This window comes from Vanellus vanellus (assembly GCF_965231255.1).
Source record: "Vanellus vanellus genome assembly, chromosome: 12".
NCBI lineage: Eukaryota > Metazoa > Chordata > Aves > Charadriiformes > Charadriidae > Vanellus > Vanellus vanellus.
This window is the reverse complement of record NC_138917.1, coordinates 3,614,323-3,631,193: the sequence shown is the minus strand read 5'-3', so window position 1 is coordinate 3,631,193 and position 16,871 is coordinate 3,614,323. Positions and strand designations below refer to the sequence as shown.

General features: G+C 38.5%; 1 protein-coding gene across 1 annotated transcript in view; it reads right to left on the bottom strand.

Annotated features, from left to right (window-relative positions):
• The window catches only part of CDH8 (cadherin 8), a gene marked incomplete at its 3' end in the record, with an annotated part of 135,971 nt that extends 120,436 nt beyond the window's left edge, over positions 1 to 15,535 (bottom strand). Inside the window, exon 1 of the mRNA XM_082489127.1 lies at positions 15,273 to 15,535. Coding sequence (XP_082345253.1) covers positions 15,273 to 15,524 — 252 coding nt within the window. The 5' untranslated portion in view covers positions 15,525 to 15,535. The remainder of the gene's footprint in view (positions 1 to 15,272) is intronic.
• Between the last annotated feature and the right edge of the window lie 1,336 nt (positions 15,536 to 16,871).

Below are 16,871 nucleotides of genomic sequence, written 5' to 3'. Positions count from 1 at the left end.
TTATTTCCTAAGCGACTCTCGGGTCACTTAGCTGCCAGGCCCATTTCAGGTCAATTATCTAGCGTTAATACGGACATTAGCAGATGGCTTCTCAGAGTCACAAAGAGACCTAGAAATCTACCAGCAGCTTTAGGCAACCGTATCTCAACTCTCTCTCTAGCCCTGAAACAACTAAATGCCTTTTTCCAGGTTTGCGCGAAAGCTGACAGCCGTCAGCTCGCACGTGTTTCAGCCTGCCACGTCACTTGGGTGTAAAAATAGGCACACCTTCTCACAGAGGGCCTGGTTTATAGAATCACGCAGCTAACTTTCAGAGAACACAGAAAACATGCTGACAATTTCCTCATCCCACATTTCACTCATATAATTAGGCAGGTATTTTGGAAATCCTCTCCCCAAGACAGAACACTGAACAGCAGCTTTCACCCCTCTTAATTCCCTTCTCCTCGGTTATACCACTTCTCTTTATCCCTGTTCTTTATTTTGCCCATTGATACTTCATTTTTTGTGCACAGGGAAGTACTTTAAGAACAGACCCATCTCAGACTATCAGGAGCCCTTGAATGAAGGCTCGCTCTCTTCTGGAGGAGCAATACCGGCCTGAGCTACGAACCTAACGCAGGAAAGGATCCATACGGACTCTACGTTAGAGGTACCTTCTGCCTGAGCTGAAATTCCAAGCAGAGAGGGGTGATCTGAGTTTGCTCTATCAGCAAATAAACTCAACAGATTATCAAAACTATTAGCCAAGTTACCTCATCTCCATTGCTGTTTTAACCCAGGTTAAAAATGTAACTTTTGTATCAAGGGCTTTTGTTCTTTCTTTTTTTTTTTTTTTTTTTTTATTTAAATCGTACTTGCACCAGATTTAACAAGCCTATTATCTCATTTTTAACGATGTTTTCACAGTAAATTAAGACAATGATTAACAAACAACTCACTAAGCAAATTATATTAGAACTCAAGTGCTATAATTGGGAGAAATCAGTGGATTTTTTCATGGCAATGCAAAATAGAAAAGTCTTGGTCCAAGAACATAAAAAAACAGATTCAAACCTCAATGATCAGGCTTTATATATGATAGCCATGGAATAATCTGGCCAACTGAAAATGGAATTTAAAACCATCCAAAATATGGTCCTGGAGAATGAACATATTCATACCACAAAATTCTTAATTACCAACATAAGCCTACTACTGCAACTAATGTCAAGCCAAACTTTGAAACTAGAATGGGGGAAAAAGAAGTCTTCCCTGAGTCGTCTAGCATCCCCTTTAAAATAAGCATTGTGAAAATGGCAGCTATCTTGCTGGGTTACACACTACCATAATCCTGGTAAATTCTTTTACAGCTGGAGAGTCCTATCGTCTTTCAGTATCATCTTTCTCTGGGTTCTCTATTCACAAGAACCATTGATACCAAAATGAGTGAAAATAGAAAAGAGAATCTTCAATTCCACAACAAAATAGAGACTGAAAGGTTTCACTGTAAGTTTACCATATACCAGCCTTGGAAGTGTCTGCTCTGTCTGAAACTGGTCCTTAGCTTTGTATCTGCGATTCTGTATGGCTTTCTTTGTCTCCCACTTCAGCATGATTTATGTCAGAAAGTTTGGAATAAATTAACTCTTCTACAGTGTATTGCAACCAAGATGATTCTAAAGACATGCTGATCTTTTTTTTTTTTTCCCCCCTCTACATTTATTTTGCTCGACCTGATAGGATAAAACCTGTATCAAGATGTAGTTTTGAGTCCTAAGTGGGGAAAAAAAATGGAATTATTTAGAAAGGCAGAAAACTCCTTCTATAAGCCAGTGTTTAAATAATATGTGAGACATATCTATATATACACATACCAAGACACATACGTGTACACTTAGAGTAATATATATATTCCCCTGCAGTTCTGAATTAATCAAATGGAATACCCCGTAGTAGAAATCCAGTACTAATAACTCAAAATAGCACTTCTGTTCAAGTTGCCTTGTACAAGCTTATTTGAGTTCTAATTGTGTGCTGAAATTCTCTTTTAATGCCTAGGTTTATTTGAAGGTTAGCTTTTGGTCCCATGGAGATAACGGAAAATGTGCCAACATTTGAGAGATTTGATTACCTGTATAAAATTATGCTTGCTCATTTTTCGTAGGCAAGATACTCTTGGGTAAAGTTATATTAAAGAGGGAATAGAAATAGTGTACATCCAAAGAAAATATTTTCCAATTATGCTTCACAAGATGCAGAAAATATTACTTGTGATAGAGGATTATGAATGAGATAATTACTGAAGGCCTAATGTACCTAAAGCTACAATAAAGGAGAGAGAAATACATTAATAAGTGGTTATTGACTGTTCTTCCTGCTCTTTGTAATAAAAGGCCAGAACAGTACCAAGGACAAACCTTTCCACAGTTTTACTGTGATACATTATATACAAGAATACCTTTCCTACTTACATGGCCCATCATTAATTCCTATGAATGAAACCGTATCAGCTTTTATTTAACACCGAAAACACTTTATGCCTCTCAAAAGAAGCTTAAGAATTTTTTCATATTAAGAGTCAATTGAAAATAACAGAGATTTAGAAATACATAGGATAAACGTTTCCTCTTTTAAATTATTGAATTTCACACATTCCTAATGGGCAAGCTGCACTTCCAAAAGAACGCAGACGAATGTTAGGTTGGTAAGGTAAAGAACGACAAAAGACTCCGACTTCTAGAAATTAAACTACGTCTCATTAACACTTTTGATTCTTCAATGAAATAAATGAGAACTCAATAACTTCTGAGAAGCCCCAGCAAGAATATTTGAGCTTCCACATACAGGTGTGATCAATAGGGAAGATTACAAAAAAAGCTCTTTTCCTGCTGCAGAGCAGAACCTGGTACGCCATGCAAAATTACCTTTGGTGCATTTTTTTTTTTCAATTTCAGCTCACAATACTGCTGCATCAAGTGTGAAGGTACCGTCACCACAGAAAAGGTTAACAGTATTCTAAAAGAATGACAGGGGACATGAACATTACAAGGGTCAATCTACATGGAGAGGAAGCTGAGAGAGTGCCATGGCTTTCTTTTGCTCCTATGCTTACTTAATTCCAGAAGGAGCAACAGTTTCACTAATGAAACACGTGCCTTACCAATTACTGTGGTCCCCTCTTCTTAACAGGAATCCTTTCAATATTGTCTTAGACACACATACCAACCTGTGCATACGTCCAACACACCCACACCGGTTTTCATCTCAGTGTAGTCATCGCTTTTTCTTTCATCTCTCTGTCTCTGCCAGACACTGCATAAACTGTATATAAGGCTTTACATTAAGTACACTAAGACTGACTTAATGCCATGTGACTTCACTAATCTCATGTGGAATCAATTTGACCTATCAGATCTGAAGCAATTCAAAGTATCTAGAAGGCTGGACCACTCAAAATTATTTTTATCTACTAAAAGCAGTGCCGCACAGCATACAGCTTCACAAAGCAGAAATTCAGGCTCTGCAACAGAGCAAATCACGGAGCATAATAAGGACAAGCGACTTATAAATCAAGCGGCTGAGAAAATAATAAATTAAGGATTAACTATTACCGGATTATTGGTCTCCCTGAGAATTCTCAAACAAATGATCTTGAGAGATTACTTTTGAGAGTGTCTCACAGGAACAATGAAACACAGGAGTGCCTGAAGACTGTAACGTGGTTATTACAGCTGGAATAGAATCACAGAATCAGAGAATGGTTCAGGTTGGAAGGGACCTTGAAGGTCATCTAGTTCCAACCCCCCCTGCCATGGGCAGGGACACCTCTCACCAGCCGAGGTTGCTCCAAGCCCCGTCCAACCTGGCCTTGAACACCTCCACGCTTCCACAACTTCTCTGGGCAACTTGTTCCAGTGCCTCATCACCCCCAAAGTGAATTTTTTTTTTTTCCTAATACCTATTCTAGATCGCCCCTCTTCCAGTTTGAAGCCATTCCCCCATATCCTATCACTACATGCCCTTCTAAAAATTCCCTTTCCAGCCCTCTGATTATCTTTGTGGCCCTCCTCTGGACACACTCCAACACATCCATGTCCTTCTTATGTTGGGGGCTCCAGAGCTGGACACAATATTCCACATGGGGTCTCACCAGAGCAGGGTAGAGGGGCAGAATCCCCTCCCTCACCCTGCTGGCCACACTGCTTTTGATGCAGCCCAGGATACGGTTGGCCTTCTGGGCTGCGATCGCACATTGCCGCCTCATGTAGACTTTCTCATCAACCAACACCCCTAAGTCCTTCTCCTAGGGGCTGCTCTCCATCCATTCTCCACCCAGCCTGGATTTGTGCTTGGGATTGACCCAGCCCAGATGTAGGACCTTGCACTTGGCCTTCTTGAACTTCATGAGGTTTGCACAGGCCCACCTCTCCAGCCTGTCCAGGTCCCTCTGGACGGCATCCCTCCCCTCCAGTTTGTCGACCGCTCCACACAGCTTGGTGTCGTCGGCAAACTTGCTGAGGGTGCACTCCATCCCAACATCCATGTCTCCGACAAAGATGTTAAACAGCACTGGTCTCAGTACCGACCCCTGAGGAACACCACTTGTCACTGCTCACCACTCGGACATGGAGCCATTGACCGCGACTCTTTGAGTGCGACCGTTCAGCCAGCTCCTTATCCAAGTGGTCCATTGGTGAAATCCACGTCTCTCAAATTTAGAGACCAGAATATCATGCAGAACGGTGTGAAATGCTTTGCACAAGTCCAGGTAGATGACATCTGTTGCTCTTCCCTTACCCACCAATGCTATAATGCCGTTGTAGAAGGCCAGGCATGATTTCCCCTTAGTGAAGCCATCTTGGCTGTCACCAACCACCTCCTTGTTTTTCCCTGTGCCTTAGCAGAGTTTCCAGGAGGATCTGCTCCATGACCTCACTAGGCACAGAGGTGAGACCGGGCACAGAGGCGAGACTGACTGGCCTATAGGAAGGTCACCAAGAAAATAGACTCCTGAGGTTGGCTCCTTTGTCCCACCCCAGCCTAGATTGTCCTGTGCTACCTAGGTTCTCAGACCTAAATACAAAGTGGACTATCAGATGAGTGAAGTATTTGTGTTCCAGGCTGACAACCACCTTGCTAAAGTGACACCAGAGTTTTCCCTCACAAAGAAACTGCCCTTGGAAACGGAGCCACATTTGCCTGTTTTGAAGTGGGAAAAGTATCTCTTATGTTTTCCAGTCTTTCTGCAATTTGCAGAATTTACGAATGTATTCCTGATTCTGCATAGGATATGTTGAAATAAATACTGACTCACTCAGTTGGAATAAATACTGACTCAGTCATACTCTGGGTTTTTTTCACTTCACAAATATGAAACACGTACGTTTCATAACACATCCAAAGCAGTGCAGTGAACCTATTGTCTCAGAGCGGGCCTCCAGCCTGGCTCGTAGAGCAAAATTTTGCTTTACTATCCATCAGACTTTGTCCCATAGAGAATTGTCTGTTACAATATTTGTGCAGAATCCATTTGATTTAGATAGAAGTATTTACTCACAAAAAGTTGCCTTAAAAAGTCAAATATTTATTTACACAAATATAACGTTCAATTCCTAGCATTCCTTTGCTTATCAGTAATTTGCAGTAATTAGCAGCTGGTCTTCTGGAGTGACAGAATTTAGATTAACTACAAAATGATTACTTAATGGTATGATCATCAGTGCAGTTGCCTTCTACATAGAACAAGAAACCTAATTCTGCCTAACAATTTAGAGTGTTTGTCATTTTCTTTCTTTATTTTTGAGGTATGATAACTCCACCGTGTCAGTAAAACCTTAATTCAATATATTTAAGTTAGAGACTAACAGCTTTGAGGCAGGAATTGTCTTCTACTCAACAAAACCGATCAAAATTTTAGCTAAGATTTCTTAATCAAACTGGCAGCATTAGCAGCTTTCACATTTCCTGTTACTTGATGCACCGTTCCTCATTTGCTGTAGTTCAGTTTATAAAAATGCCCTCCATGCATGCTTTGAGGGTACGTACAATGTTTTAAAAATTTGCACAAGAAACAAGTCCATGCCAAGATTTCCTTAAAAAAACCCCATGGCTTAAATCTCAAGTTGGTCTGCAAATCTTTTCATGCCAAGTAAAATCTTGGTATATGCTTTAAATGATTTCAGTAACTTCTGTTTATTCACACAAAAACTCAATAAAAAGTAAAAGTCCTTGTACATTTAGATCAGCACCTGCTTCTCAGTTAATCAAGTATTCTAACAAGCATGTGGGATATCCAACAAAATAATCAAGACTCATTAATTAGCAGAAATAAACCAACAAATTTGAAATATTGTGTTGGCATTAAGTCTCGCTTCAGATGATTTTGCATGAAGGAAGAAACACAAACATTTTGCCTCTGGACATTGTATTTTCTTGTTTCTATGACAAAGCAGCAAGAGAAATTGAGAAGTGTGCCAGTGGTCCACATTAAATGCCTTAGACTACGTAATAATTAGAGAACAGGTTGCCTGCAAAACAGACAGTTTCAAAAAAAAGGAGTGAAAAGGGAACGGCAATGTCAGTAACTGTATTGAGAAAAATAATTCTGTAAAAAATATGGTAGATTTTCACTAAGCTATTTGAGCTGAATAATATCAGATTCTGAGACTTTTGCACCACGCTTTAACATAAAGGATCACTTTGCATCAATTCTGTTGCGGATTATCCCAAATTAATTGAAAAAATAAGGCCTTTTTTTTCCATTCACTTTAATATCTGGATTTCTTAGGTTGGGTGTATAACATATAGCTCCTAATGATGCTTGTAGCTTGATGACCTTAGAAAATAATGTGACAGAAGAGCTACAGTTTGGTTCAATTCCTCTAAGTGCTTCACATCTGGATGCCCACCACCTGGTATGCATATACTAAAACTCACCTTTTCTCACTTGGTAATAATACTCCTATTATACGTAAGCCATTCTCTCAGCAAGGGAAAAGAAAATGAGATAATACAGTTTCTGGATTTAAACCAGCAGACAGACTAGGGCACTCTGAACTACTAAGAAATATCCTTTGCCGGTTCTACCTACAACAGAGCTCCTTGCCTCCAGTGATCCTCTCTGAGTCAGTCTTATTTCACCACATTCCCTCTCTTTGAGGTGATCTGACAGCACCACGCAGCACATCACGTTGAAACACAAACCCTCAGCTTTGCTTCTATTCACCAGCGGCTGGGTGCCTAACAGCTATTGAGCTCAGACCCTGAAACAAGAAAAGGGATTTCTTATGTTGCTCCTAATGATCCCTCCGGTTAATTCAGGAAGGGCATTGATAGTCTCCAGGGAGAACTACACTTACCTTTTCCTAGCTGCTGGCACGACTGCTGAAAAATAAAGGTTTTGAAAGAAATTATGGAAGGGGAATCTTTACACCAATAGAGTGTCCTCAGGAAAAAGGAAAGTGATATATTCCTCTGTATTGCTACAGGTGTTCCTCAGGGATAACCAAGAGGCTACTCAGATACATAAATATTTGCTTAGATAGCTTTAGGAAAATTATCTACATTTATTTTCAATGCCACATGCCCCACACATTGCTTTCAAATAATGGTTACCTATAAACATCATCTAAAATGCTTATTGCAGCAAATTACTTCTGTAATGAAGCCGACTGCTTCATATCCAGATTAAATTGCACAGCATCAATATCTCTGGCTTTCTCCAAAAACATCCACTAAAAACCAAAAGACCCTCAGCTGTGAAGTCTTTGCTCTGTTGCACAACACACGTTATGACTTCCCTTTTCTTTTTTCGCTTTACTAGAAATGGGGGAAAAAAACCAACTTTTAAAACAGAACTTTCAAGAAACAAAATTTATGCAAACTCTCTCCCATCGTTTTCACATGCAAGCTAATTTTTCTTGTGATTACTGTGAATGTGTATTTATTGCATTCTAAAAACACAGAGCTGTCCACCAGCTAAAAATCGAGCCTTTCTCAGATGTAATTCAGTTCACAAGGTATCACCCCCTTTAGCTCCAGAGCTCTTACTTGAAGCCTGCAGACGCTAAAGGAATTAGTCCCAAAGCATTCCTCATTTTAGTGCAAAATTATTTTTAAGGTTTTCATTCCATGAATCCTTGGCAAATCGAGGAACATCCTATCAGGACCTGAAAACAATAAATACACTCGTTCACTCTACTGGCTGAAAGGCAACACATTCTGTCGCTTTTGGGAAGTCACTACTGTCTGATAGCTTTTCAGTAGCCTATGGGAAATATGTTCGTCAAGTTCAGAAAGGACAAACTTTTAGCAAAAAACCACCATCACAATTGGCACTAATTGGTAGTTAAATTGACAACTGGAACTGAAGCATCCTGACAGCACCAGGGGTGGGCCCTACAGGTAGAAATTGAAAACCATTTACTAAAGCAATGTTGGAAAGACTAAACGATCATAGGGCATCTGCAGAATATCATGTGGAAGGCTCTACTTAATTTTTCATACTGTCACTTCAGCATTTTGCATGCGTACTTGGAAAACATTTCAATTCATTGAGAGAAAGATAAAGTGGTTAGATCAATATATTGAACAAAAGTACACAAGCTTCTAATTCTTCACAAACAAAAAAAAATTCTCAGTGTTAGGTACATTTTTTTCAGATGATTAGAAATCTTTGTGGCTTTAGAAAAATATGACAAGGAAATTTAAGCGAATAATGTGAAAATAACATCAGGGGATCCAAACGCTTAAGCACACACAGTGTAATCATGTCCATCATGTATACCATTCTTTTTTTCAAAAAACCCCAACATAACACCAAAAAAAACACCCCAAACAAAGAAACCAACCCAACTTTTTAAAGTTATTCTACACTCATTGCCTATGAAGTCTAAAATTAAAGATGCAAATCACCTCACAGAGCTGTTCCCGCTTTAGTAAAGAAAATACAGACAGCCCAGAAGGTGCCTGGTGTTTTGCAGGCTGACCCTTTACTACGCAGGATTCATAAGTAACTTGACATTATAATACATTTCTTTAAGCGTTTTCCACATTAGTGGCCCATACTGTTACGCGCCACTTTTTTAATCTATTGTTTTAACAGCATGAAGCAGAAACAGAGGAGGTATCTGCCTCTTTGAAATTTTTACCAGTCCAGTTGTATTAGCTGACATATAAGTGTTTTAAGATGTGACTGCTTAAATGGTGTTTATATCATGCCCCCGAACTGGAGATAAGGGAGCATGAAAGTGTTCAACCTTACTCATTGATACTCCCAGAAATATACGGAAATGACATTTCAGAGTCTGAAGATAGGTCTTGTTTGTTAACGCTAAGAGAAATCAGTAAAACGATTTTTACACCACGTTAGAAAATGTAGACACCGTCGGCTCACTTCAGTCAAACTGTCCTTGTTTAAATTTACACGTTCCAAAAAGAAATTTCTTGGAACTTGTACGTAGTTAAAAAGAAACAAATGAAATTTGTGCAGACCCAGGAATATTTGATTAAAAACCACTGCTTTTATCAGGCTTCTATAAAATGTCGTATACTATATTTATTATCTTTGCAGCTATATTTAATTGAGTTTTTCTCGGAGCTACTTATACTCCTGCTTACTAAGCTGATTTTGACCATGTAAACTGGAGCATTCTATGAAGTATGCAGTCATCTCTTCTCCTTCAGAAGCACACAAAAAGCAGGGGGAATTAGTATTTGCCATAAAGAATACAGTAGCAAAATAAATGATACATTTCAGCTTCTGGGAGTTTATTAAACATAAGTAGGAAAATTAGTGTATAATTATGGTTGCGAAACAACAACAAAAATCTAGGGCTCAGAAAGCAATGTTGACTTTGCAACATTTCAGATACTGAATATTTTATGGCATGCATTTAAATCATAGATAGCAAACCATACAAGCATATATTAGAAGGAAAAGAGGAGAATCTATATAATATGGTGTTCTGATTTATGTTGTTCTAACTCGGAAAACTTTAAAAATGCATTATTGCAGGACCACGTTATACCCTATGAAACCTACGCGAGGGCTATGCTACACCTATATTTCACAACGATTTCTTCCATGCAGGGAAACGGCGTGCAATTCATCCCTAAAATAACGAGAGCCTGAGTTATGTACATTTCTCGTTTGTATCACTTGAGTACAACAGTATTTTCAGGCAGCCATTATAATCACATGCTCAATGCAGGAATAAAAAGGATACCATATGGAAAGAACCTGTTTAATTAAAACCTTGTTTACTTTGCATATATGTATCACTTGTACTTCAACAGAACTATTTATAATTTTAAACAAGTAAGATTTTACCATTTCCTTGTTAAGAGATAAAATGTATGTTGGCAATGAAATCAAAGATTGCATAAAGCATGTATAATGTAGAACATACAGCTTGAAGCTATTTATAAGTGCTCTCTGCATTTCCAGGTTCGGTTTTTACAGTATCGCAGCCTGAAGCACTAAACTGTGAAAACACGATGCCTCTCTGCTGCTCCTCCTACAGGAAAATTATTTCTCCTCTAAGGGCCTGAACCTAAGCCCCATACATCAAGGGAAAAATCTCCATCGCTCTAAAAAGCAAAAGCTGCCTAGCTCCCTCATGCTACAAACCACACAGAAAACACCTGCATTTAACAGAGTGAAAAGACACGTACCATGTTAAGTCAGAAGCAAGGAAGGAAAACTCCACAGTCACAGATTAAAAACGTCTCCCTGAGACTCCACTGCACTGAAGAGCTGACGTTACCACGTTCCTCCAGAGCCTCAGTAGCTCAGCCTGCTTTGTGTCCTCCCCTGACCAGGCTTTGCAGAGCCACTTCTCAAGGGCTGGCACAGCTCTTCTACCGGCCACATGCCACTGGCGTGACACAGCAGCCGTGCGTGTGACAAAAGGGCCGGTCTGCCCTGGCCCGCTCATTCTACAAATCTCACATCACAGAGACTGCGTGCAAAACGTGCAATATATTACTTTGGGACTGGAAATAGGTAAATTCAAAAAAGTCTGGAGAAGGTTCTGGGAGAAGCCAGGGAGTGCTGCTGGAGGAGCGATGCCACAGGAACAGCACCGATCTGACTGACCATTAGTGGGTTTTTGCATCCGGACCTAACGGCTGATTCATTTAGCGGTAAATCAGGGAATATAAAAGAACCCCAAACCACCAAACTTTTGTCACCTTTGTTCCCTCTTTTGTTCTCTCCATGCATTGTACTTACAAAGGACAACTCTTAACACATTAACTATCCCAGGTTTTTGCTTAAAAACGTCTATTAAACCAGGTCCTATCCGTTTAAAACATCACAAATAACAAGTGTTCCATAAAATAGGAGCTACAATTATATACCCAAAACCTACTTTCCAAATGCTTTTTAACTCTGTTATCTATTTCATTGAGAATTCAGTGTCTGTCTCCTGTGAAAGAACAGTAACATTTGCTACAGCGCAGATTTCACAGCACATCTGCCATGGTGCTGTAAATGCATGCAGAGGAGACTGAGGAAATGCAGCAGTGGATATCAAGTAAAAGTTCTATCCACCTAATCAAGTCCGCAGGGACCGCGTGCCGTGTCACAAGACATACCACTCTACACTCGAATGAGGTTGTCAGCCACTGGGAGGCCTGCAAACTGCTGACAGCAATATGCAGTATATGGGGTCTTCTAAAGTAGACACAGTAGCTTTGTAAGGTACGTGCCTGTTTCTATGGAGGAAGAAAAAAAAAAAGAAATGAAGTATGAAAGGGTATTTATAAATCTATCCTTCTGTATTGTATTATATCGCTGGGAACAAACCCAAACTCATTGGAAATATGTCACACGAACATGAAAGATGTTACTTTGTAGGTTTCTCAAAATGCATGTATATATTTCTACATGTATGGATCAAACTGATATGGAATTTATTATAATACCGTGTGTCAAAATAAAGGTAATATTAATACAGACAAAAGAAATAGAATGTTCATAGCATTTTATAGAGAAATGTCATAAATTCAGAAATCACCCTAAGTATTCACACTTTTTTACAGATGTGTGAACTCAAGTAGAGCTGCTTATTTTAAGTTTGAGCTTGATCCTACTGAATATGACGAAAATGGACATTAAAAGTGCATGCTGTTCAAACTCATTGTAAGAAGTTCAAGAATGAAAGCAAAGGATTTTCTCCTGTCTTTTCCTTCAGTCATTGAAGAAAAACACCATGCTTTAAGAAAGAAGCCACATTAAATCCTCCTATTAGTCTCACCCCAGATTCTTTCATTTATTAGAGCAAATACACTGGGAATGTATTTATTAATATATATTCATGCAGAACAGCAATGACTAAGTACCTTTGAAGAGCACGCAATTGTATTGCAACACTTCAAATTCTGAAGAAGGGTCTTTATGCCTAGAAGCTGTTTCTCCTGAAAAAACTAAGTTGCCTAATAAAAGATAGTACCTATCTGTAAATCCTGTCATGCTAAACTTTCTCTGTACATCAGAAACTTTGCGATGAGATCTTTTTAACTAACAGAACGAATACATAGACTTTATATTCAGGCTTTTATTTAGAAAGTGATTTGTATTCTGTTTATATTTATTAATCTCAATTTTCATTTTGCTGATATACATTTCAATTGCATTAGAATCGAATGCTTCTACTCGGTACCTTTCCACATACTGACAGGAAAAACATTATTTAAGTATCAATATTATTTTGAGCAGTTCCTAAGAGCTGAGTGGGCTTTAAAGGTATATTTGAGAACATACGTAAAATTCTGCTTGTGTGTATATTATTTCTGGTTGTGCAAAAACCTTATTTTATATTTCCTATCTAGAGCACCAAATTACATGTTTGTATACATCATATGACTATGAAGAGTACCATATACACTCTACAGTAGTGTAGAAAGAGAGAAAAACTGCAACCACAACTTACATAATCAGATTTGCTTCAAGAATGTTCCCTTTGAAGCAATTAGCTGTCAAATAATAAATTTGTTTGGAGATGATACTAGTACTTTGAACATGTAAAAAGCACATACAAGCAACACTGCCTCTATAATGGCACAAAAGCCATGTCCAGAAAACGCAGCAAACAGTGGCATACAGGTTTGGTATCATTCTTTCCTCAACACTAAGCCTCTCTAATTCGCTATATTGTATTTTACAGAGTGCCCTTCATTCAAAGTCTGGCAAAAAAAAAAAAAAAAAAAGGAGAAAAAAAAAGAAAATCAAGGTAAGTCATAGGGCAGAAAAACAGTTGCTAAAGAAAGTCACAGAATGAAGGAGATACCCCAAGTGTGCAAATCCTTTGGCAAGGGGCAAAATCGAAAGGTTGGAGGAAGAATATAAGTAGAAAAGAGATGAGGAAGAACTAGGTAAGTACAAATCTACTGTGAGTTCTGAGAAGGAGGTTATTTTTAAATTGCAAAGGATAAGAAAAATGAGCGTGACAGAGGACAAACCACAGCCCAACTTCATGGAGAAGAGAATTTTGCTTGTGACATTCTGTACACCTTTAAGTTTTGGGAAGAAGGATTGCCAAGAACTGTAATTGAGGGAGTTGCTGCTTTATAGTCAGGAAGGATTAAGAGCAGCTCTGAAAGATGTGGAGTACCTCTGTTCCCACTGACAACAGCAGAGTTTGAAAGTGCCCACAGTACTCGTAACCCTTAGGAAAGAAAAATAAGTCAGAAACATAGATGATTTCTCTGGAGAGAATGAAAAAAACACAGACAAGAATTACAGGAATATTTTAAGCCATTTTCATGAATAAACCAAGGATTTCTCCCTATGGGAGCAAATTTCACTTTTTGCTCATTTCTATCTGTATCATGCAGTGTTTTAATTACGCAGCAGTCTCAACAAATAGATTGTCACAGCGTTTTAGAGTAGCTAATTCTATTTAAAATGCTAGCAGAAGATGGGATAATGCCTTTATTGGTTTGGCTTAGTTTAACCCACACACTTCTATTCACTAACGACTCGAACAATTCAGGATATTATGTCCATCAAAAAAACCCCGAACTCATATTGCAGAAATATTAAGACTTGGATACACCCTGAAAATCAAAGTACTACAAATTACAAACTCAGGATTCTTCCCAGCTACACAAAAGCAACTCAAAATTATTTTAAAAGCTCGACCAAAATATTCTAAAAAGAATGTGTTGGATAAAATATTTTAAGATCCGAAATAAGCATATCACTCTCTCTCTGAAATCAAGATATGTTACTAACCACTGAAAAATAAATGAGAACAGATATATAATATTATAAACTAAATTAACATAGTGCTCAAAAGTCCTGGATATAAAGCTCATTACACTGGCTGACCCTAAGTTTCAATAGGAAAGTGCCTACTGTAGGGAAATTTTAGGAATGCACTTGATGTGTGTTGTTCAAAGGGATCTAGACTTTAGTGACAAACAATCCAGGTATTTATAACCGACCACTACAGGCCAAACACGCATTTAGGTACAGATAATTCTTTTCTAAGAATAATTCTAAAGATAATTAATTCCTGCTGAATGCAGATGGCCCATGATCTCTTTTTAGAGAAAGTGCAAGGCTGATTCACTGACTGGTGATAATACACTGCGCTACAGAATAAGCTAATGCATGGCAACAATCAAAGGTTTAAAGCAACAGGCAAGCTACGACACACAGAAAAACTTGATCATTTTCCTTGTGTTATCTTCCTAACTTTGAAAGCAAATTACAAAATCTGTGCCAGTAACGTTATTTCATATGTGTGCGTATCAGGACCCCCCTATAAACTAGCACCTCCTAATTTGCTGTATATACCACACTTCCCATTTTGGTTTTGTCTCTAAAAAAATTCTCAGAGCATAAATAACTTCTGTGTAATCAGGCTGGAGATTGAAAATGACCTATAGGTGTAAGAACCTTTTTGAATGAATGAATAGGAATGTGTTTTGAATGAATAGGAACATATTACAAAAAGCTGCTTTGGTGAAAATCTTCAGCTGACAGAGGTGAAGTGTGGTGACTAATGATACTAAAGAAAGGACGTGTACATGCTTTTGTATCTTTGTCAAATTAAATATGTATAATTTTGTTGTAGATAGCAGGTTAGCTAATCAGGAAACCACACCCTTAAAATGAGGTACATTTAAAGCACAAATGTATGGATATTAGAGAAGAATTTCAGAATAAGAGAGCACCTCAAGTTTGAATTTCTTAGAAGAGTCCAAATGACTGAAGACCTTCACATGCTGTACATTTACACACTCAGAGGAAAAAAAAAACCAAACAAATCTTGCCTTACCCGGCCAACTAGTATTGGTTCAGGTCCAGAAAATTCTTCTAATACAAACATTTGATTCCAAACCCAGCCTCTCTTGGAACGGTTCAAAACTCTTTGTTCTTCTGTCAGCCTTTTTAGTCCTGTACTAGATCCACTTGGTAGTACTTGAGATTGATTCATTGGAGCCATACAAATGGAAGGAAGGACAGTAATCCATAATATTATTAACGGAGTCCATGTATCCATAAGCATTTCCGTTAGTCTTTCTGGCATTGTACCACAAGCTACGCAAATCACCACAGAAATGAAATTATTATTTTGCTTTCCTCCAGACTGCAGCAATCCAATTCATCATGCAGTACAGAACATTTACTTACAGCTCCTCCATGTGTTTACAGCACAGTCAAGGTAAAAATAGCTTAGATTATAAAAACATGATCCATTGAGTTTTCCAGTCATTAAAGATTCCTGGTGGAGGGGGAAAAAAAAAAAAGGTCAAATCAGTGACTAAAGAGCTTGGGAAAGCATTCTGAAAGATCTTATTTACTTTTACATCATAAACAAGACATATTAGGTTTTAAATTTGTAATACATAATACTAAGGCATATTAAATGGGTTTAAAAAAAATTAAAATATTATTTTAATTCCTTCATGGCCTGAAATAGTGAGAGAAGACCCAGAGAAATGATTACACACACTCAAGAAAACATTTTAGTTGCAGTTTGTCTTAGGGTCTGAAGAAGCTCCCAGCCTTCTTGCTAGCCCGTTCTTTTTATGTAGTGAACTACAAACACTTAGCATGTCAAATAATAAAAGTCAAACAAAATAATGTTCTTGCATACAGACTTACTCTCCTTTCCTCCACAAGAAAAAGAAAAATGACTTCTAGTAAGCGTACTCCAGCAGTACATTCTCATTTTAGTAATCATGTAGCTGCAGCAGCACGCAGCTCAGCAAAACCTTCACAGTGCAGCAGAGGACCAGGACTGGTAAGTCCACTGTGAAATCCATGATCCCCAAACCAGACCGCTACCAGAACCTAAGTCAGCTCATTTATGCGCATTCGCACTACAGGACTCTCAGTCTGTCTCTCTCTCTTTCAGAGAAAACACAGTCAGATTTTATTTCAAAGACATTTTCCTTGATGGACACTTGGGAGCATTTTGTCTTTCCTTCCCCACCCACCCTTTCATGGATTAGAAGTCCACATCAGGTTTCATCTCAGTGTAAATATTCCTTGAAACGGACAAACAAGTTAACATAGTAGGGCTTGCTAATGCCACAGTGATTGGCAAAACCTGAAATGCAGCCATGGATCACTTAGAAAGACAGATGGGACACGGCTCAGGGAGAAGGGCTGCATTACAGCTACTCTAATGAAGCTGGAGTTCTCGAAAAAGATTCCCGATTCGTTTTCATCGACTGCTTCATAGCCAAACAATCTCGTCATGAGGAACTACTATATACAAGATAGGTAGAAACGTCTACTCTTAAGCTTACACTATGTCTTAGGCTGGGGTTTTTTCCACTTTAAAATGTATTCCTATTGTTGCATGTCCATGAGAATCTTGGGGGTTTGGGTGGTTTTGGGGGGGTGAGTGGGCTTGGGTTGTTGGGGT